At 47.2% G+C, this 22,737-nt stretch overlaps 2 protein-coding genes across 5 annotated transcripts in view; one reads left to right on the top strand and one right to left on the bottom strand.

Moving 5' to 3' along the window:
* The window catches only part of LOC118363478 (integrin beta-4-like), a 39,543-nt gene extending 29,197 nt beyond the window's left edge, over positions 1–10,346 (top strand). Inside the window, exons 31-39 of one of the 2 annotated variants that reach the window (XM_052493306.1) lie at positions 3,274–3,465; positions 3,726–3,899; positions 4,495–4,623; positions 4,984–5,133; positions 6,516–6,704; positions 7,510–7,665; positions 8,241–8,405; positions 8,582–8,836; positions 8,984–10,346. In XM_052493306.1, coding sequence (XP_052349266.1) covers positions 3,274–3,465; positions 3,726–3,899; positions 4,495–4,623; positions 4,984–5,133; positions 6,516–6,704; positions 7,510–7,665; positions 8,241–8,405; positions 8,582–8,836; positions 8,984–9,138 — 1,565 coding nt within the window. In that variant the 3' untranslated portion in view covers positions 9,139–10,346. The remainder of the gene's footprint in view (positions 1–3,273; positions 3,466–3,725; positions 3,900–4,494; positions 4,624–4,983; positions 5,134–6,515; positions 6,705–7,509; positions 7,666–8,240; positions 8,406–8,581; positions 8,837–8,983) is intronic. The other variant, XM_052493312.1, reaches the window with a different exon arrangement.
* A 3,408-nt stretch (positions 10,347–13,754) lies between these two features.
* Positions 13,755–22,737, bottom strand: part of LOC118368692 (butyrophilin subfamily 1 member A1-like) — a 31,329-nt gene continuing 22,346 nt past the window's right edge. For all 3 annotated transcript variants that reach the window (XM_052493299.1, XM_052493302.1, XM_035753001.2), the window contains 2 exons: positions 15,136–15,162; positions 13,755–15,036 (listed from right to left, as the gene is read on the bottom strand). In XM_052493299.1, coding sequence (XP_052349259.1) covers positions 14,450–15,036; positions 15,136–15,162 — 614 coding nt within the window. In that variant the 3' untranslated portion in view covers positions 13,755–14,449. The remainder of the gene's footprint in view (positions 15,037–15,135; positions 15,163–22,737) is intronic.

Below are 22,737 nucleotides of genomic sequence, written 5' to 3'. Positions count from 1 at the left end.
CCCCTCTCTTCTCTCTCTCTCTCTCCTCTCTCTCTCTCTCTCTCTCTCTCTTCTCTCTCTCTTCTCCCCTCTCTCTCTCTTCTCCCCCCCTCTCTTCTCTCTCTCTTCTCTCTCAAGTATGTTTTAACAAACCATCAGATCCACAACTGGTGTCTCTTCTTCATTTTCTTCTTCATGCCTTTGGGTTTTATCATGCCAGTCTTCATTTTCTTCTTTGTGGCTTTGGGTTTTATCATGCCAGTCTTCATTTTCTTCTTTGTGGCTTTGGGTTTTATCATGCCAGTCTTCATTTTCTTCTTTGTGGCTTTGGGTTTTATCATGCCAGTCTTCATTTTCTTCTTTGTGGCTTTGGGTTTTATCATGCCAGTCTTCATTTTCTTCTTTGTGGCTTTGGGTTTTATCATGCCAGTCTTCATTTTCTTCTTCATGGCTTTGGGTTTTATCATGCCAGTCTTCATTTTCTTCTTTGTGGCTTTGGGTTTTATCATGCCAGTCTTCATACCAGTCTTCATTTTCTTCTTTGTGGCTTTGGATTTTATCATGCCAGTCTTCTTCTTCTTCAAGGCTTCATCTTGCCAGTCAGACCTCTCCTATTATTGCTCTGTAGTTTAGATATCACAGAATCTACATACATCCAGCCTCCTCCTTTTCCTCCTCTCTCAACTCCTTCTAATCACCTCGCTTCACAAAAACAACTGCCATGCCAACCATCAATACCCCCCCCCCCTCCGCCTGCCTCTCCTCTCCATAACAAGGCTTTATCAAGTTGGTGGGTTCCAAGCTGGACCTGCGTTCGGTGTCCTGGAAAAGGCATGTGGATGTGATCCCCTACCACCTCAGCACAGACACAGAGACCAGCAGCGACGAGACCCCCCGACCCAGCCGAACACAGATACCCCATCAAGGTGAAGACCGCCCTGGATAGACAGACAGATACAGAGATGGCATGCCAGCTACTGTGTACGCCGGGCACAAATCTCCCAATGCAGCTGCAGTGCCCCCTATGCCACCACCTCTCGTCTGCACAAAGTCTTCAGATCTCTAATCAACATCATGTTTCCGTCCTCCAATCTACCCCTACCCCTGGTTCTGGTCTGGCCTCTTCCCCTGTTGCACCTCAACCCTCCCACCAAAAGGGTCTTCATTTCCAGGCATCAACTGCACCACCACCAGTTGATGGTCATGACAGGATTTTCCTGTCTGTCTCTCCTGTCTGCACTCTTTACACCTCTATGTGGAGAGATGCTCTGGGAAGGAGGCAGGTTGTAGGGCTTGTATATGCAACAAGCTCTCACAGTCTCACGTCAGAATTACACGTTCATCCATGTTTCTCCAATGTCAAATTTCGAAGTTGTTCCAAACGACAAAGTGTTTAAGGGTAAGTTTAGGCATTAACTTCAAAATCCTAAGGTTAGGCATTAACTCTGAATGGTTAAGGTATGGGATAGGCTTAAAACAAAATCTCCAAAACAACTTTCTATTGCTGCATTTAAAACATGCTACCTTTTACACCTTTTGATGCATATGCCCATCCACCATCCCCGTCCACAAGGCCTAGCAAAACCCAAACCTACTTGAAGGTAACATCGCTCACTGTTGCCCCTAGTGGTCGGTTTTCACGTCATCTCCTGAAGTCTTCAGACATGGATGGACGTCTAATCCTGTTTTGTATCAGGGGTGACCTGGTGATGTATAAAGGCTTCTCATGGCTGTGGAAGTGGTGATACCAAATGTATGTATGTCCCTGTGTGCAGTCTAAGGTGGGTGTTTCTCTTGCAGTTTGTTGTGATTTGCCGCTATTAACGTATACTTAAATCAATGATTTTGTTTCCAGAATGTTTGGTTTGGGTTATGTTGGCTTCCAGAATGTTTGGTTTGGGTTATGTTGGATTCCAGAATGTTTGGTTTGGGTTATGTTGGCTTCCAGAATGTTTGATTTGGGTTATGTTGGCTTCCAGAATGTTTGGTTTGGTTTATGTTGGGTTTAAGAATGTTTGGTTTGGTTTATGTTGGGTTTAAGAATGTTTGGTTTGGGTTATGTTGGGTTCCAGAATGTTTGGCTTGGGTTATGTTGGGTTCCAGAATGTTTGGTTTGGGTTATGTTGGGTTCCAGAATGTTTGGTTTGGGTTATGTTGGGTTCCAGAATGTTTGGTTTGGGTTCCAGAATGTTTGATTTGGGTTCCAGAATGTTTGGTTTGGGTTATGTTGGGTTCCAGAATGTTTGGTTTGGGTTATGTTGGGTTCCATAATGTTTGGTTTGGGTTATGTTGGGTTCCAGAACGTTTGATTTGGGTTCCAGAATGTTTGATTTGGGTTCCAGAATGTTTGATTTGGGTTCCAGAATGTTTGGTTTGGGTTATGTTGGGTTCCAGAATGTTTGGTTTGGGTTATGTTGGGTTCCAGAATGTTTGATTTGGGTTCCAGAATGTTTGATTTGGGTTCCAGAATGTTTGATTTGGGTTCCAGAATGTTTGGTTTGGCTTCCAGAATGTTTGGTTTGGGTTATGTTGGCTTCCAGAATGTTTGATTTGGGTTATGTTGGCTTCCAGAATGTTTGGTTTATGTTGGGTTTAAGAATGTTTGGTTTGGTTTATGTTGGGTTTAAGAATGTTTGGTTTGGGTTATGTTGGGTTCCAGAATGTTTGGCTTGGGTTATGTTGGGTTCCAGAATGTTTGGCTTGGGTTATGTTGGGTTCCAGAATGTTTGGTTTGGGTTATGTTGGGTTCCAGAATGTTTGGTTTGGGTTATGTTGGGTTCCAGAATGTTTGGTTTGGGTTCCAGAATGTTTGATTTGGGTTCCAGAATGTTTGGTTTGGGTTATGTTGGGTTCCAGAATGTTTGGTTTGGGTTATGTTGGGTTCCAGAATGTTTGATTTGGGTTCCAGAATGTTTGATTTGTTCCAGAATGTTTGATTTGGGTTCCAGAATGTTTGATTTGGGTTCCAGAATGTTTGGTTTGGGTTCCAGAATGTTTGGTTTGGGTTATGTTGGGTTCCAGAATGTTTGGTTTGAGTTATATTGGGTTCCGGAATGTTTGGTTTGAGTTATGTTGGGTTCCAGAATGTTTGGTTTGGGTTATGTTGGGTTCCAGAAGGTTTGGTTTTGGTTATGTTGGATTCCAGAATGTTCGGTTTGGGTTATGTTGGGTTCCAGAATGTTTGTTTTGAGTTATATTGGGTTCCGGAATGTTTGGTTTGAGTTATGTTGGGTTCCAGAATGTTCTTGATGTTCTTCCTCTTCTCTTCTGGGTCTCCTCATCTTTGTCTTTCAGAACCAATTAACGGCAGGTTGGAACAGAACTTCCTCTTCCCCGGGGGAAATAATTCCATGTCGCGCAGTACCAACATGTCTTCATCCAGCTACAGCCAGGTGTCTCCCATGTCCACCCTCAGCTCCAGCCACCGAGGGGGGGCCGGGGGGTCCATGTCCATGGAGTCCACCACAACATACCTCTCTGGACAAGGTACGGATGAATGCAGAATGTGTCAGCTTTTGAATCTTTCTGTTGACTTACAATGATATGACAATGGCAAGTAATTCCAGCTGGCTTGTCTTCACCAGAACAGAGTTCAGTAAACTTAGAGATTTAGAGTTTAAATGGGAAACGTGTTGACACCAGAAGTTTGTCGACCTTGCACTCAGAATGTACTGTTTGCTAGAATTCTATTGTTCAGTATCTATGTATTTGGTAGTCGTCATCATTGGTCTCCTCCTCTCCTACAGGAGGAAACTCTCTCTCCCACACTCAGGTGATTGGGGGTGGGACGCGCACGGAGAATGTTGTCATGAGGAAGCGATCAGAGAACAGAGGTTACTATGAGTATGACGACAACATCCGAGATTCCATCATCATAGGAGACCTGTCCAGTGGATTGTCTGGATACACAGATGGCCAAAGTAAGATTAGATTCATTTGAAGCATATTTTTTAAAGCATATTTGAAAGCATATTTTCAGCTCTGAGTGTAAAGAGCCGATCAAATACAGTTCACACTGACACAGGTCACAGGCATGAGGCTACAATGAGCCAATTTAGATGAGGTCTTTGACAAGGAGGTCTTTGACAAGGAGGTCTTTGACAAGGAGGTCTTTGACAAGGAGGTCTTTGCTAAGGAAAATGCCATCACAGTTTTCAGATCTTTCTGACCTCTACTGTTAAAACCTGAAAGAAGCTCATCTGTTTGTCTGTATCAATCATGGCTATAAATGTCAGATATACAGGTCATCTACAGCAGGCTTACTGATGAGGTGCATGAAGCGGCTGGCTTGGATATCTGTTATCGATTACTGGGGTTGGTGGCTGCACAGAGCTATGCAGGCGCTATGCTGACTGTCGCTCTCTTCTTCTCCTGTTGTTCTCCATACTTCAATCCTCTCCTCCCTCGCCTCTTTCACTGTCCTCCTTCCTTTTCCTCCCTTTGTTCCTTCTCTTTCACTTCCTTTCCTGTCCTCCTCCTCCCTGCTCCATTTTTGCTTGCTCCGTGCATTCTCAGGTACGTATGGCTTCAGTCCCACTCAGACACAGAGTCAGTACGACTACGGTATGTCTCAGGCCTTCCGGGCCAGGACCCAGTCTGAGGATGTCAACGATGCACTACTGAACCTGGACAGGGTGCTCCAGGGTGAGTCTGTCTGTCTGCAGCACACTCAGCTGTCCTCTCTTACACTACTGGGACAATAGCAGAGCCTAAAGATCCACTTTGGCCTCATGGCAGGGCTTACCATGCCCATCGCTGGTGAGACGGGAAGGCTTTGTGTTGCTCAAGCAGTTTTTTGCTGTGATGTATGTTTTCTTTGATAGGGAAAGTTCTCTTTCTCGCTCTCTCTCTCTCCGCATCACGCTCACTCACCTCTCGTTAATCACATCTCATCTTGTAATAGTTTATGTAACCTCTGTGATTTTGACTCCACTTAACCCCTAACCACCCTCCTTCCCGAAACCCATCTCTCTTTCTCTCCCCCATTGACCTATTCTCCCCCAGACGCTCGTTTGGCCCCTGGGGTCCCTGACACCCCCACCAGGCTGGTGTTCTCTGCCCTGGGCCCCACTGCCCTGAAGATCAGCTGGCAGGAGCCCCACTGTGACAGTGATGTTTTAGGGTACTGTGTTCTCTACCAGCTGCTGAATGGAGGTATGGACCCATGGACATTTGTGTCCCATTCTAAACACACTGTGTTTTGTTATGTGCAGAAGAAGATTGTTGCTTTGTATTGTTTTACATTTTTGAACCTGTGAACAATGTTGTCGGGTTCGGTTGAATAGGATCCACAAATTGAGATCCGAACCGAATTGGATTTGTGAAATTCCGATCAGACATCGATAGGACACAAGTCATTTATTTGAAAATCATTACCCGATCCGATGTGGACCAGAACTGACCCAAAATATGTCAGAGATGAGGTAGAATCAGATTCAAATTGGGTCGGATCTGTATCGTACCCAAATAATACAAAATGCAGCTTTATTGGTGCCTGAGAATTGTTTTGGCTTGTGTGGTAGACAGTGAACCGTTTCACATGCATTTTCTGTTGTAGGCCTATCTAAAATAAATGAGTTGTGGGCTACACCACAGCTTAGTATTTTCATAAATGGCATCCCTAATTTAAAATATGGACACAATGATGTGGGGTGAAGAGACTACTAGTTTTGTCTCTGCAGAATGCTCTCTGTCTCCCACTAATTCATGTGCATTCATTGTTTAATTGTGTGAATTGTTTTCCCTTAGTTTGTTAATGTTTATTTTGTGTGCAAATGTTGACCTATAAACGTTCCCATTTGGGGATGTCTGATAATATCCAGGCTGAATCACATCCGGGCCTTGATTTGGAGTCCCATAGGGCGGCACACAATTGGCCCCGCGTCGGCTGGGGTAGGCCGTCAATTGTAAATAAGAATTCGTTCTTAAACCGACTTGCCTAGTTAAATATAGGTTACGTTTAAAACATTTAAATATTTCTGATCGTCTTAACTCTCCACCACTTATGAACTGTAGAGCTTCTCAAAGTAGTTTCCATCACCTCACAGAAGGTCAGAGTGTTTTACATCCATTGCGAATGACAAAAGTTCCTAAGTAACCACTACGCGTGAAATAGCCCCATATTGCTGATCCCATATCTCCAGTGGGAACAATGATGCAAGTTCGCTATAGAGAGAACACAAGCCAGACAGAGGAAGACGGGTGGAGGAGAGACATTAATGCTATTGACTGCATCAACTGCCATGCGTAGGAAATGTAAATCCTAGGATATTTAATGGCATCTTGATATTTTCCTCTTCACATATCATTTGGGATCTGGCCAGTGTTTTCCATATTACCAAACCGATCCGAGGCCGCCGAGCGTGATCTGAGGGTCAACTACTATACTGGGTCGGACCTCGGGTAATCGAATTCGGGTATATCCGTGAAGACTTCTGATAGGATTTGAAGAAAGCCCAATCAACTGTTACAGATCTCATGGCCTTGTCCCAGCATCCCTTTACAGTAATCTAACCCCCTTATGTCTCTCTGTCCAGGTGATGTGAAGCGTATAAACATGTCCAGCCCCGCAGACAACTCCGTGGTGGTGCAGGACCTGCTTCCTAACCACTCCTACCTGTTCAAGGTGAAGGCTCAGAGTCAGGAAGGCTGGGGACCGGAGAGGGAGGGAGTCATCACCATAGAGTCAGCTGTCGACCCCAACAGCCCACTCAGCCCAATGCCAGGTAATCAGCTATACAGATCACTCAGCCCAATGCCAGGTAATCAGCTATACAGACCACTCAGCCCAATGCCAGGTAATCAGCTATACAGACCACTCAGCCCAATGCCAGGTAATCAGCTATACAGGCCACTCAGCCCAATGCCAGGTAATCAGCTATACAGACCACTCAGCCCAATGCCAGGTAATCAGCTACACAGATCACTCAGTCCAATGGCAGGTAATCAGCTATACAGACCAATGGCAGGTAATCGGCTATACAGACCAATGGCAGGTAATCGGCTATACAGACCAATGGCAGGTAATCGGCTATACATCGTTGCCCCCATTGTGGATCCCTCTTATCCTCACTCCTTTGGTTAGCTGATTAATCTCCGACCTCTCACTCTCTGTTTCCGGTTTAATCTACATTTACTTTATCTCTTTCCAATTACCTCTATCTTTCAATCCCTTGTTCCTTGGTCTTTCCTTCACTCCCTCCATGTATTCTCTTCCTCACGCTCTCTCTGTCTTCCCGCTTCAGTTTCTCCCTTCACTCTCAGTGCCCCAGGCCCCCTGATATTCACAGCTCTGTCCCTTAACTCTCTCCTCTCTAACTCTCCTTCTCCCCCAGGTTATTCCTTCGCTCTCAGTACCCCCGTGCCCCAGGCCCCCTGATATTCACAGCTCTGTCCCTTAACTCTCTCCTCTCTAACTCTCCTTCTCCCCCAGGTTATTCCTTCACTCTCAGTACCCCCAGTGCCCAGGCCCCCTGATATTCACAGCTCTGTCCCTTAACTCTCTCCTCTCTAACTCCCCTTCTCCCCCAGGTTCTTCCTTCACTCTCAGTACCCCCAGTGCTCCAGGCCCCCTGGTGTTCACAGCTCTGTCCCCCGAAGCACTGCAGCTGAGCTGGGAGAAACCCCGCAAACCCAACGGAGACATCCTGGGCTACGTGGTCACCTGTGAACATCTGCACGGAGGAGGTGAGAGTGAACACTGACTCCAGATCAGTTTTCGGGGATTGTAGAGATTTTTTGTCAACAGTCATTTGCTAGGATTTATAGATTGACGTGATCAAGAGAGACATAATCAAAGACTCTTCTATTTTGTTAATCTCTATTTTGTTAATCTCTAGGTCTTCTTGACTTGTTATTGGACAATGCTAATCAAATCAAATCAAATGTATTTAAATAGCCCTTCTTACATCAGCTGATATCTCAAAGTGCTGTACAGAAACCCAGCCTAAAACCCCAAACAGCAAGCAATGCAGGTGTAGGAGCACGGTGGCTAGGAAAAACTCCCTAGAAAGGCCAAAACCTAGGAAGAAACCTAGAGAGGAACCAGGCTATGTGGGGTGGCCAGTACTCTTCTGGCTGTGCCGGGTGGAGATTATAACAGAACATGGCCAAGATGTTCAAATGTTCATAAATGACCAGCATGGTCGAATAATAATAAGGCAGAACAGTTGAAATCAAATGACCTTTAACTTTCATATTTATATCCACCTTCATTTCCTAGTCTGATCCCGACTGACCCCCGTCATCTCCACCCCCCCCAGGTGACATGCGTTCCTTCCAGGTGAGCGGTGACAGCGCTGAGACCAGTCTGACAGTTCCGGACCTGAGTGAGAACATGCCGTACAAGTTCAAAGTTCAGGCCAGGACGACCCAGGGCTTCGGCCCCGAGAGGGAGGGCATTATCACCATCGAGTCTCAGGATGACGGTGAGAGTACCGAGTCCTACAAGAGTCTCTTTTATCTAAGGTTTTATCTAGTGCTTAAATTGAAATGAATAAGGTTTCGGTACTCGGTTTCATATTTAGAAGCCAGTGTTCTATGCGTTTGTATATTTGGAATTGTATTGTATACTAATGTAGGATTCTCTTTCTCCTCTCTGTAGGTAGCATGTCTCAACTAGGAGGCCTAGGTGGTACATCTCAACTAGGAGGCCTAGGCAGTATGTCTCAACTAGGAGGCCTAGGCAGTATGTCTCAACTAGGAGGCCTAGGCAGTATGTCTCAACTAGGAGGCCTAGGTGGTACATCTCAGTACAGCAGTCAGTCCTTGACCAAGAGAGATGTGTACCAACTTCCTACAGAGGGCAGCACACGCACCAACGTCACGCACACCATGATCAACGACCCATACTACTCAGGTAGTTTATCAATTTAATCTCTCACTCCCACAGCATTTCTCTCTCTCGCTCGCTCTCTCTCACTCACTCCCACACTCACTCACTCCCACACTCACTCACTCACTCACTCACTCACAGCATCTCTCTAACCCCCTCTCCTCCCCCTAGGAGATGGTATGATGGTGGTGGGGAAGACGACCCAGCACACAGAGACCAGCGGCATGGTGACACGTCATGTGACGGAGGTGGTTCAGAGGAGCATGCAAGTGGCAGGCACCAGCAGCGTCACCAAGAAGGTCGAGAGGTCATTCTACGAGACCTGAAGTCAAAGGTCAACAACAAGATGGCGGCGTCCACGGTACCCAACATGTCCTCCTCTCTGTCTGTTACAAACAATGGCTCCTGTCCTCCATCGGACACAGGATTCAGTCTTCATTCTTTAGTTTTGTCGTTTGTTTCTATGTTGTTGCAAACATTTTACATTCAAAGAACTCTACCACCCCCACAAAGATATGTCTTGTTGTAATTCTCTATTGCTTCTATACCTGATACCACACCCAGAGGCTTTAGATAAGGCCATTACACTTATCTGAGGTCGGTTCTCAATAATTAAAAGTAGCTCCTGCTAATATATATTTTGACAGAGATGGGGAGAGCAGGTAAGATTTTTTGTACTGGTTGGCTACTTTGGCGACTAGGTGTCTGCAACATGGCTGCAGTTTGTTAAATTGATGTCAGTACCTTAAATAGTTTATTTTGTAGGGGTTCATTGTATTATTAGATTGTTGGTAACTCTCACAGCCATTACAAATATATTAGACTGATGTGTTTTCTGTATGTCAGAAGAAATTGAATTAAAATGTTGATGCCAAATACTGTATTGCAATGTATTGTTTGTGTAAAAATATGTTTCCTATGGTTTTATATATTTCATTTCCTTAATTTTTTCCCGTGCGTATGTGAACAAATTTATTACATTCATAATGGTCCTCTGTAGGTAGAGCATAGCACTTGCAACTCCAGGATAGTGGGTTTGATTCCCGGGACCACCCATGCCACCTGTAAAAAAATGATATATGCATCTGTCACTTTGGACAAAAGCTTTAGCTAATTCGCATACATTAGTTCTAATTTACATATAACCTCTAAGGTATTCCTAGTTAAAGTGTGTCGCGTTACTGTGTCATTGTTTCTGATTGAGCGCTATGGTCTAATATATTCTAGCATAACTTCAACGACTTAGTCCGGATATTTCTGAGGTATATGTTTTGAGACAAAAAAATATTGTGTTGTCTTTATAATGTATTTTCAAACCTGTGCTTTAGTTCAATTCAAAATGCTGCCCATTGTAAAGAGTCCTTACACTTAGTAAGACATGGCAAGATTAGTTTGTTGTGGAAGTCATAAACATTTCAGAAATATACCAACAAATGTATAAGGCACAGCTTTTTTTTTATCATATCTATTCATCAGTTACTGTTTTATATATCTGTCTATTTTATTACACTTAATAAAGATTGAATATAAACCACCTCTAGATGCATTTCTGTATATTCTCATGTACAGTTAATTCGGAAAGTATTCAGACCCCTTCCCTTTTTCACTCCTCAATCTAAACACAATAACCCCATATAATGGAAGAAGTTTGGAACCACCAAGACTCTTCCTACTGCTGGCCGCCCGGCCAAACTGAGCAATCAGGGGAGAAGGGCCTTGGTCAGGGAGGTGACCAAGAACCCGATGGTCACTCTGACAGAGCTCCAGAGTTCCTCCGTAGAGATGGGAGAAACTTCTATAAGGACAACCATCTCTGCAGCACTCCACCAATCAGGCCTTTACGGTAGAGTGACCAGACGGAAGCCATTCCTCAGTAAAAGGCACATGACAGCCCGCTTGGAGTTTGCCAAAAGGCACCGACCATGAGAAACAATATGAAACCAAGATTGAACTCTTTGGCCAGAATGCCAAGCGTCATGGCTGGAGAAAACCTAGCACCATTCCATAAAGTGAAGCGTGATGGTGGCAGTATCATGCTGTGGGGATGTTTTTCATCGAGGGATAGATGAACAGAGCAAAGTACAGAGATCCTTGATGAAAACCTGCTCCAGAGCACTCAGGACCTCAGACTGGGGTCAAGGTTCACCTTCCAACAGGACAACGACCCTAAGCACTCAACTAAGACAACGCAGGAGTTGCTTTGGGACAAGTCTCTGAATGTCCTTGAGTGGCCCAGTCAGAGCCCAGATATGAACCCGAACGAACATCTCTAGAGAGACCTGAAAATAGCTGTGCAGCGACGCTCCCCATCCAACCTGACAGAGCTTGAGAGGATCTGCAGAGCAGAATGGAACTCCCCAAATACAGGTGTGCCAAGTTTGTAGTGTCATACCCAAGAAGACGTGAGGCTGTAATTGCTGCCAAAGTTGCTTCAACAAAGTACTGGATAAAGGGTCTGAACACTTACAGTGGGGCAAAAAAGGATTTAGTCAGCCACCAATTGTGCAAGTTCTCCCACTTAAAAAGATGAGACGCCTGTAATTTTCATCATAGGTACACTACAACTATGACAGACAAAACGAGGGAAAAAAATCCAGAAAATCACATTGTAGGATTTTTTATGATTTTATTTGCAAATGATGGTGGAAAATAAGTATTTGGTCACCTACAAACAAGCAAGATTTCTGGCTCTCACAGACCTGTAACTTGTTCTTTAAGAGGCTCCTCTGTTTGGCACCTGTTTGAACTTGTTATCAGTATAAAAGACACCTGTCCACAACCTCAAACAGTCACACTCCAAACTCCACTATGGCCAAGACCAAAGAGCTGTCAAAGGACACCAGAAACAAAATTGTAGACCTGCACCAGGCTGGGAAGACTGAATCTGCAATAGGTAAACAGCTTGGTTTGAAGAAATCAACTGTGGGAGCAATTATTAGGAAATGGAAGACATACAAGACCACTGATAATCTCCCTCGATCTGGGGCTCCACGCAAGATCTCACCCCGTGGGGTCAAAATGATCACAAGAACGGTGAGCAAAAATCCCAGAACCACACGGGGGGATCTAGTTAATGACCTGCAGAGAGCTGGGACCAAAGTAACAAAGCCTATCATCAGCCAGGGCATTGAAGATGAAACGTGGCTGGGTCTTTCAGCATGACAATGATCCCAAACACACCACCCGGGCAATGAAGGAGTGGCTTTGTAAGAAGCATTTCAAGGTCCTGGAGTGGCCTAGCCAGTCTCCAGATCTCAACCCCATAGAAAATCTTTGGAGGGAGTTGAAAGTCCATGTGGCCCAGCAACAGGCCCAAAACATCACTGCTCTAGAGGAGCACTGCATGGAGGAATTGGCCAAAATACCAGCAACAGTGTGTGAAAACCTTGTGAAGACTTACAGAAATGTTTGACCTCTTATATACCCTTTGTTGGCAATGACAACGTATTGAGAAACTTTTGTTATTGACCAAATACTTATTTTCCACCATAATTTGCAAATAAATTCATAAATCCTACAATGTGATTTTCTGGATTTTTTTTCTCATTTTGTCTGTCATAGTTGAAGTGTACCTATGATGAAAATTACAGGCCTCATCTTTTTAAGTGGGAGAACTTGTACAATTGGTGGCTGACTAAATACTTTTTTGCCCCACTGTATGTAAAATTGCTAAAACAGTTTTTGCTTTGTCATTGGGTATTGTGTGTAGATTGATTAGGGAAAAAAAATTTGAACCACTTTAGAAAAGGCTGTCATGTAAAGAAATATGGAAAAAGTCTAGGGATCTGAATACTTTTCAAAGGCACTGCAGGGGAGCAAACTACCGGTAATTTACCAAAGTTACCGGAATTGTTTCAAATGTTGGTAATTATCAGGCAATCTATGGTAATTTAAACTTGAATATATGTATTTATATAGAGTACGCATTTTGTATATCTGTGTCCATATCGTCCATTAGTTTCTAGTGGTTCAAGAGAAAAAAAGCCTAATTAATTAAAAATTAATCTAAATCAACAATGGCATTTTCAATTAAGGCCTAGATTCAATCAGATCAAACGTTAACCCGGCAGTAGCGTTGGAGCTGTCAAATCCTTGAGCAGCTATTCGAGATCATTGTCACCAAACCACACCCATCCCACTGGCTTTAGAAGTTCCGAATGGGAAAGTCGAGGCTATATAGAAATGACGCTCAAACTTAAAATCATTAAACAAAATCATTAGGATTTCTAGTGTAGATTATATCTCGCATTCAAGTGTTCAAGCTTGTAAACAAGGCTGTATGGGATTTCCCTTAATGCAACTCCATGCAGCCAATGGAAAAGTCCGCGCTAGGTCGGGACGTCATTGTTCGTAACTGACTTGCCTCGTTAAATAAAGGTTCAATAAAATTAAAGGTATAGCGCCAGGAGCCGCTTGTGGATTTGACAGCTCTAACGCAGTTCCATTTCCGACCCTAGCAAAACAACTGCTATGTGGATGTCGGCTAAAGCGGATCTGATTTAAAAGAGCCCTAACTCTTCCATTTCCTTTTTTCACAAGTGCCACCAGTTTGGCGCCCCGAAACATTAACAAAGACATCGTCAAGTATATAAACGTGTATAAGTAATATAAAGGATATTTAATGCTGAAACCCTCATATTAAACACAAATGGCATTCACTAAGTTGATGGGTTGTATTTAGGATAATGTTTTCATATTTTTTTTAATCATCTTATTTTATATGTGATAAGGCCCCACAGAGGCCAGAAATAATTAGACACCTGTGATAATCTGAAGTACCCATACAGGCCACTAGATGTCATGTGATAAATTCCATACATTCCTGAAAGTTACAAAAATTCTGGTAGTTTACTGGTAGACTTTGAAAGTTACCAGTAATATACCCTACCTTTTGCAACCCTAATTCCACACCTTTGTTGACTAGAAACCGACAAACATCTTCTTGAGATTTTTCTTAATTTATTGATGACTGAAAAAAAAGCATTGTTATCACACCATTTTACACACTGTCAATATCAACCGTAACTTCCAAAAATATGGTTAGACTCTTGCAAGCTGGACAGTGGAATCAGAGAGGAAGAGAATCAGACAGGAAGAGAATCAGAAAATTTAAGAATAAGAGAATCGGAGGAATAATGAAGTACTGCATGCTACCTTCTCTACCATCCCTTTTATACACTATAGACTGTAAACCCTAGCTGTCTGTCTCTCTGTGTGTGTGTGTCTTTCTGTGTGTCTCTCTGTGTGTGTCTTCTGTGTGCAAGCTCTTGCTGAACTAAATATCAACTACGTCAGATCTTTGGGTAATTTGGGCAGCACGTTCTTTTACAGTTCCTTTGGACCTTGAAGTAGTATGGCATGAAGGCAATGTAATAAAAAGTGTAACAGGGAGGAGGTAATAATTGTTCTTCAGCCCAGGTCCTAAGGAGTGCATGCATTTGTTCCAGCCTTGTTTTAACACACCTGAATGAACTAATCATCACACCATCGAATCAGGTGTGATAGTGCTGGATCAGAACAAAAGCCTGCCCTCCACTAGCCTGGAATTTACACAGAATTTTGCTACTATTACAATAATCCGTGTGGACTCCAGGCTAGCTCTCCAGGACCAGGTTTGAAGTACACTGTAATACGTTATCACCAGAGACAGGGTCCAGGGCAGAGGCAGGGTTCCCTGGTCTGTGCCGGCCTGATCACCAGATCCCTCACCACCTCTACAGTCCCAAACACGGGGAACAGTCTCTCTGTGAAGGTCTCGTTGTACGTGTAGATGTGGGACCTCTTCTCCACATCGTAGAAGGAGAGCTGGCCCTGCTCATAGTCCAGGTAGACCCCTACCTTTCTGGGCACCAGCATCTGGGCCAGTGGCGTGGCGGGCACCGTCAGCGCCTTGAGGTCTGAGCCCCTCTCCAGCCTCAGGGTGAGGTAGCCCGTCTGTGTGTTGAGGGGACTGTAACCCTTCCTCTGGGCGGAGCCTTTAGCCATGCCCAGCCGCCAGTCCCGGTCGCCCACTTCGACTTCCCAGTAATGGCGCCCGGAGATGTAGCCCTCGCTTCCCAGAGCGCAAAACCACCAGCCGTCGAAGCGGCGACTGCAGTTAGGGATATCTCGCCGCTCCAGGCCACAGCGCATTCGCTTGTCGTCATCAGAGAGGAAGAGGTCAGGGTTGGCTGTCTTGGGGTCAAGGGTCACTTCCTCTGCAGCATCACAGATCCAGTTCCATACTGAGATAAAAAAGTTGTTGTTAAGAGTAAGAAAAGGCGTGACTGTATTTACAGTTTCCTTTACTCCTCAATAACAAATCCATTATGAGTTTCACATACCGTTGTGGGGAATGTAGCGGGCTGCATCTGAAAGAGTCAACAAAACTGGGGTTAAAATACTGTCAAAAGTTCAATCTTAACCCATTTTCTGTTACTTAACTGCCAAGTACTCAGGCATGTTTGTTCCATTCCGCTCCTTTCATTTTTCTTATCGATACCAATTGGCAGCACTTCAAGTGATTCATCAACCATCCCAGAAAACATGCCTACATTGGCACGATGTGGGCCCAAAGGCTGAGGACATTAAGCCGATGGGCCTTGGCTCCACATTGGCCCCTAAGGCTTTGGCCCAGTGTGGGCAGCCCTCACTTTGTCTGAAATAATGTTTTCCCAGCAAACATGCCCGGCTAGCCCTGTCAGCCCAATGTGGGCAGAATAATGCCCCACAGGCTGCCCTCACCAGCCCATTTAGGCAATGCCCCACCCTATGCCTATTTATATGTTTTTAAATATGAATTGAGGTATTATTTATTTATTACAATCACAATGCAAACCCTTTCCAGCCCATTAAAGGTATTTGGTGAATGGCTGTCACATTGTATCAGAATGACAACAGGTTGTCACTCACCAGTCTTACACAGACTAGACAATCACAGGCTAGTGTCCCAGCCCAACACAGGCTTATTGCCCTATTTTTGCCCAACACAGGCTACCCTATAAGATCAAACCCATTTGGCTAGCCCACACCAACAGAACAGGCTAAACTCACCAGCCCAACACAGGCTGCCCACACCAAAACCAGGCTGCTGCAAACAATGGCCCAACACAGGCTAGCCCTCACCAGCCCAACACAGGCTGGACTTCACCAGCCCAACACAGGCTGGCCCTCACCAGCCTGTGTTGGGCTGGCCCTCACCAGCCCAACACAGGCTGGTCACCAGCCCAGCCTGGCTAGCCCTCACCAGCCCAACACAGGCTAGCCCTCACCAGCCCAACACAGGCTAGCCTGTGTTGGGCTGGTGAGGCTAGCCTGTCACCAGCCCAACTGGTGAGGCTAGCCTGTGTTGGGCTGGTGAGGGCAAGCCAGGCTGGGCCCTGTGTTGGGCTACAGGCTGGCCTCACCAGCCCAACACAGGCTGGCCCTCACCAGCCCAACACAGGCTAGCCTGTGTTGGGCTGGTGAGGCTAGCCTGTGTTGGGCCCAACACAGGCTAGCCTGTGCCCAACACAGGCTGGCCCTCAGGGCAGCCTGTGTTGGGCTGGCCCTCACCAGCCTGTGTTGGCTGGTGAGGGCCAGCCTGTGTTGGGCTGGCCCTGAGGGCCAGCCCAACACAGGCTCGCCCAACACAGGCTAGCCTGTGTTGGCCTGGTGAGGCTAGCCTGTGTTGGGCCCAACACAGGCTAGCCCAACACAGTGTTGGGCTGGTGAGGGCCAGCCTGTGTTGGGCTGGTGAGGGCCAGCCTGGTTGGGCCCTGGTGAGGGCACCTGTGTTGGGCTGGTGAGGCTAGCCTGTGTTGGGCTGGTGAGGGCTAGCCTGTGTTGGGCTGGTGAGGGCTAGCCTGTGTTGGGCTGGTGAGGCTAGCCTGTGTTGGGCTGGTGAGGCTAGCCTGTGTTGCCCTGGTGAGGCTGGCCTGTGTTGGGCCCAACACAGGTTGGGCTGGTGAGGGGCCAGCCTGTGTTGGGCAGGAGGGCCCTCAGCCTGCCTGTTGGGCTGGTGAGGGCCCAGCCTGTGTTGGGTTGGTGTCACCAGCTAGCCTGTGCTGGCCTGGTGCCCAACACAGGCTAGCCTGTGTTGGGCCCAACACAGGCTAGCCTGTGTTGGGCTGGTGAGGCTGGCCTGTGTTGGGCAGGCTGAGGGCTAGCCTGTGTTGGGCCTCACCAGCCCAGGGCTGGCCTGTGTTGGGCCAACACAGGCTAGCCTGTGTTGGGCTGGTGAGGGCTAGCCTGTGCCCAACACAGGCTGAGCCCTCAGCCAGCCCAACACAGGCTAGCGAGGGCTCACCAGCCCAACACAGGCTGAGCCCTCAGCCTGTGTTGGGCTGGTGAGGGCCAGCCTGTGTTGGGCTGGCCCTCACCAGCCCTGTGTTGGCTAGCCCTCACCAGCCCAACACAGGGTAGCCCAAGTCCTACTACCTGTGTTGGGCAGGGACTTATTCTGTTTGGGCCATTGTTTGCACACTGGTCTTTCTGTGCAACCGTTGGTGAGAAGTTCGCCTGTTTAAGTGTTCTGTTGTGTAATGCCCAAATAGCCTGTTTGATCTTATACCGTGCCAATGATAAAGTTTTCAAAAATACTTCAATAAGTGTGAGGCTGGTGAGGACACTAAACAGATTGTCTGTCTTGTAAGACATAGCCTGTGTTGGGCTAGTGACAACCTGTGTTGTCATTCTGATACAATGTGACACATTCACCAAATACCTGTTAATGCTGGTGAAAATGTTTGCATTGGTTGTAATAAATAAATAAATAATACTAAATTCATATTTAAAAACATATAAATAGGCATAGGGTGGGGCTAGCCTGTGTGGGGCCATTATTCTTGCCCAGCATCAGGCTGGGCATGGTGAGGGCTAGCCTGTATTGGGCTGGTGAGGGCCAGCCTGTGTTGGGCTGGTGAGGGCTAGCCTGTGTTGGGCTGGTGAGGGCTAGCCTGTGTTGGGCTGGTGAGGGCTAGCCTGTGTTGGGCTGGTGAGGGCTAGCCTGTGTTGGGCTGGTGAGGGCTAGCCTGTGTTGGGCTGGTGAGGGCTAGCCTGTGTTGGGCTGGTGAGGGCTAGCCTGTGTTGGGCTGGTGAGGGCTAGCCTGTGTTGGGCTGGTGAGGGCTAGCCTGTGTTGGGCTGGTGAGGGCTAGCCTGTGTTGGGCTGGTGAGGGCTAGCCTGTGTTGGGCTGGTGAGGGCTAGCCTGTGTTGGGCTGGTGAGGGCTAGCCTGTGTTGGGCTGGTGAGGCTAGCCTGCGTTGGGCTAGCCTGTGTTGGGCTGGTGAGAGCTAGCCTGTGTTGGGCTAGCCTGTGTTGGGCTGGTGAGAGCTAGCCTGTGTTGGGCTGGTGAGGGCTAGCCTGTGTTGGGCTGGTGAGGGCCAGCCTGTGTTGGGCTGGTGAGGGCTAGCCTGTGTTGGGCTGGTGAGGGCTAGCCTGTGTTGGGCTGGTGAGGGCTAGCCTGTGTGTTGGGCTGGTGAGGGCTAGCCTGTGTTGGGCTGGTGAGGGCTAGCCTGTGTTGGGCTGGTGAGGGCTAGCCTGTGTTGGGCTGGTGAGAGCTAGCCTGTGTTGGGCTGGTGAGGGCCAGCATGTGTTGGGCTGGTGAGGGCCAGCCTGTGTTGGGCTGGTGAGGGCCAGCCTGTGTTGGGCTGGTGAGGGCCAGCCTGTGTTGGGTTGGTGTGGGCTAGCCTGTGTTGGGCTGGTGTGGGCTAGCCTGTGTTGGGCTGGTGAGGGCTAGCCTGTGTTGGGCTGGTGAGGGCTAGCCTGTGTTGGGCTGGTGAGGGCTAGCCTGTGTTGGGCTGGTGAGGGCTAGCCTGTGTTGGGCTGGTGAGGGCTAGCCTGTGTTGGGCTGGTGAGGGCCAGCCTGTGTTGGGCTGGTGAGGGCTAGCCTGTGTTGGGCTGGTGAGGGCTAGCCTGTGTTGGGCTGGTGTGAGCTAGCCTGTGTTGGGCTGGTGTGTGCTAGCCTGTGTTGGGCTGGTGAGGGCTAGCCTGTGTTGGGCTGGTGAGGGCTAGCCTGTGTTGGGCTGGTGAGGGCTAGCCTGTGTTGGGCTGGTGAGGGCTAGCCTGTGTTGGGCTGGTGAGGGCTAGCCTGTGTTGGGCTGGTGAGGGCTAGCCTGTGTTGGGCTGGTGAGGGCTAGCCTGTGTTGGGCTGGTGAGGGCTAGCCTGTGTTGGGCTGGTGAGGGCTAGCCTGTGTTGGGCTGGTGAGGGCCAGCCTGTGTTGGGCTGGTGAGGGCTAGCCTGTGTTGGGTTGGTGTGAGCTAGCCTGTGTTGGGTTGGTGTGAGCTAGCCTGTGTTGGGTTGGTGTGGGCTAGCCTGTGTTGGGTTGGTGAGGGCTAGCCTGTGTTGGGCTGGTGAGGGCTAGCCTGTGTTGGGCTGGTGTGAGCTAGCCTGTGTTGGGCTGGTGAGGGCTAGCCTGTGTTGGGCTGGTGAGGGCTAGCCTGTGTTGTGTTGGGCTGGTGAGGGCTAGCCTGTGTTGTGTTGGGCTGGTGAGGGCTAGCCTGTGTTGTGTTGGGCTGGTGAGGGCTAGCCTGTGTTGGGCTGGTGTGGGCTAACCTGTGTTGGGTTGGTGAGGGCTAGCCTGTGTTGGGTTGGTGAGGACTTAGTGTGAGCTGGTGAGGGCCAGGATTCCGTGATTCTGCAACAGCAAATAGTTTTGAAAATCAAGCCTGTGATTATACGAGGTGAAGGCTTAGCAAATTTGACCAATCACCACACTATTTACCCATAAAACAGACAAATCCTGTGTAATATTCTAATTTAAAACTGACCGATCACTGCAATACAAAAAGAGGGCTCGCCTGTTTCAACCAATCACTGCACATTCACCCTTATGTGATTAGATCAAGCCAGTGTACAAAACGTTTTCCTTTTCAGCACAATTTCGGCATATTGACAAAATCATTGCATATTTCCATGCTGTCAGGGCTTGTAAATATTTGACAAAATCCAGACCAAAATCCTGGAGGGACCTGGCTGCCCACATCGGTATTCAATCGCGTCATGTTTTCTGGGATGTCACCTGTGTGGCTATGAAAGGGTGGCCTGTGATTGATTTATCCATGATCAATTCTATGAATCTCATGGGATCTCTTGAGCACTGATAGATTATTAGCCATGAATTTACTTAGTGGCACAATCAGCTCACATTGTCACACAATGACACATCTGTGATCTCCAACATTTCTGTCACTGATTGCTGTTGTTTTGGCGGTGTCGGAGTTGAAACTGTGTTAGGGCTGTCAGCTTCCAGCAATGAGGGGGGCTCGATTAATCTGGGCACCCGTGTAGGTGTGATTTGCATTGGGTGAAAGTTGATTGCCTTTACCGGGCGTACCGACCTGTTGGCTCAAAACAAAAGTGATGTAATTAAACGAGTTGTAATTAGTAGGAGTCTGTGTTTTTCCATGCAAAAATGCTTTTGATAAAAACGCTTTATCTGTCTTCCCAATGCAAACTATTTAGAAAATTCTAGTGATGTCACGTTTAATGTCAGAGCCTGTGTTGGGAATGCGTCAAAATCGCTAGCCTGTGTTGGGCTGGTCAAAGCAGCATGCAAAGCCTCTGTCACTTTATCAGGGCTACCTGATCAATGTCATCCGAAGCTTTGTTTTGTTGAACAACGCCTGATTGGTTTGGTATAGGACAAAAAGGCTGACATTGCGCATGCGCTGGGTGTGGGCGCTATCTATAATCATTTGGTGGCTCTAAAATCTTTTGATGATGCACCATGCTGCCTGTGTTGACAAAATGACTAGCCTGTTTGGGCTTGAGAACCTGTGCTCCTCCTCACCGCTTTCACCCTGACATGAAGGGCCTTTGGGTTTCCCACCACTGCATAATCTAATACGCCTGTGTTTGGGCCATTGGCTGCACGGGTCACATTTAGAAATTCTATGCAGCCGTGTTTACAAGTTTGAACACTGGAATGTAAATCTACACCTGTGATTAGGCTTATAGAAATTTGTCAGTATTTCATTCTATGATTTTTCATTTTGATGGCCATTATTTCTATATAACCTTTACCCTCTCATTCTGAATGTCCTGTGTTTCCTGGTGTGGCGCAGCCTGTGCATTTTGTCAATTGGACTGGGCACCTTGTACTGGTGTGGAACACTACTAATCCATAACGGCTGGTCTGCCTGTGTTGGGCTGGAACAGCCTGTGGGGCTGGTGTGGGCTAGACTTCTTCCGTTGGGTCCCTCTGAGGCCCGTCTGCTAGCTTGTGTTCCCGGCCCGCTAGCTGTCTGAGCCTGTGTCTCCAGCCAGCTTAACTACTCACTGGACCCCTATGATCAGGGCTAGCCTGCCTTCCCTAATGTCAGTATGCCTTGTCCATTGCTGTTCTGGTTAGTGATTATTGTCTTATTTCACTGTAGAGCCTCTAGCCTGTGCTCAATATGCCTTAGCTAACCCTTCAGTTCCACCTTCCACACATGCAGTGACATCACCTGGTTTCAATGATGTTTCTACAGACTGTCTTCTCATGGTGAGGGCTAGCCTGATTTACCTGGGCTTTATTGAAATCCTACCAAACCTTTGTCTGTACATTATTATTATTCTATCGCGCCTGTGTTACTCTGTTGAGGCTGACGCCAGTTCTTATAGCCTTTAGCCGTACCCTTATCCTACTCCTCCTTTGTTCCTCTGGTGATTTAGAGCCTGTTAATCCAGGCCCAGTGAGTGCCTAGCTACACTCCCATTCCCCAGGGCTGGTCATTTGCTGACCTGTGTTGGGCCTTGGTTTCATGCATGTTAACATTAGAAGCCTCCTCCCCAAGTTTGTTTTATTCACTGCCTTAGCACACTCTGCCAACCCAGATGTCCAGCCGTGTCTGAATCCTTGCTTAGGAAAACCACCAAAACCCCTGAAATTTCCATCCCTAACTATAACATTTTTTCAAAAGATAGAACTGCCAAAGGGGAGGAGTGGCAATCTGACCAATCATACAATTCAGGTCTGTGCCCAAACAATTAGAGCTTCTAAAAATCCACATATCCAAAACAAGTCTCACACCGTTGGGCTTGCTATAGACCACCCTCTGCCCCCAGCTGTGCTCTGGACACCATATGTGATTGATTGCCCTTCATCTATCTTCAAAGCTCGTGCTGCTAGGTGACCACAAACTGGGACATGCTTAACACCCCGGCCATCCTACAAAAACTTGATGCCCTCAATCTTCAATCTCACACAAATTATCAATGAACTGAACCTACCAGGTACAACCCCAAATCCGTAAACATGGGCACCCTCATAGATATCATCCTAACCAACTTGCCCTCCAAATACACCTCTGCTGTTTTCAACCAAGATCTCAGCGATCACTGCTTCACTGCATCCGTAATGGGTCTGCGGCTAAACGACCACCCCTCATCACTGTCAAATCGCTCCCTAAAACACTTCAGCGGGCAGGCCTTTCTTCGACCTGGCTGGGTATCCTGGAAGGATATTGACCTCATCCCGTCAGTAGAGGATGCCTGGTTATTCTTTTTTAATTGCATCTCAGTGCAAGAGGTGTCACCGTAACCCCTGGTTCGAATGCAGGCTGCATCACATCCAGCCGTGATTGGGCGATAGGGAGGCAATTGGCCCAGCGTTGTCCAGGTTTGGGCCGGGGTAGGACGTCATTGTAAATAAGAATTTGTTCTTAACTGACTTGCCTAGTTAAATAAAGGTTCAATTAAAAAAACAAAGACAGTGGGTGTGGCTTCGTGACAATGACCACATGAGCAGCTGCTCACTGATAGGACTCCGGCACCACCAAAACACCTGCTACGCTGGCGTTGTCTATCCCCGGTTAACGCTTTATCTGATAAAATCTAGGCCTTCTTTCCATCACACCGACAGAGTCATTGCATTTTGGAACACCAGAAATGCCTTGCAGCATTGCGTGACAGTTGCAGTGCACGTTGGATTTAGCGAACGTAGACGGATTGACAGAGATGGGGAATGTTGAACTGTTGTTGCAC

This window comes from Oncorhynchus keta, chromosome 3 (assembly GCF_023373465.1).
Source record: "Oncorhynchus keta strain PuntledgeMale-10-30-2019 chromosome 3, Oket_V2, whole genome shotgun sequence".
In the NCBI taxonomy this organism is placed as follows: Eukaryota; Metazoa; Chordata; class Actinopteri; order Salmoniformes; family Salmonidae; genus Oncorhynchus; species Oncorhynchus keta.
The sequence above is the reverse complement of the archived record's forward strand: the minus strand, read 5'-3'. Positions and strand labels throughout refer to the sequence as shown.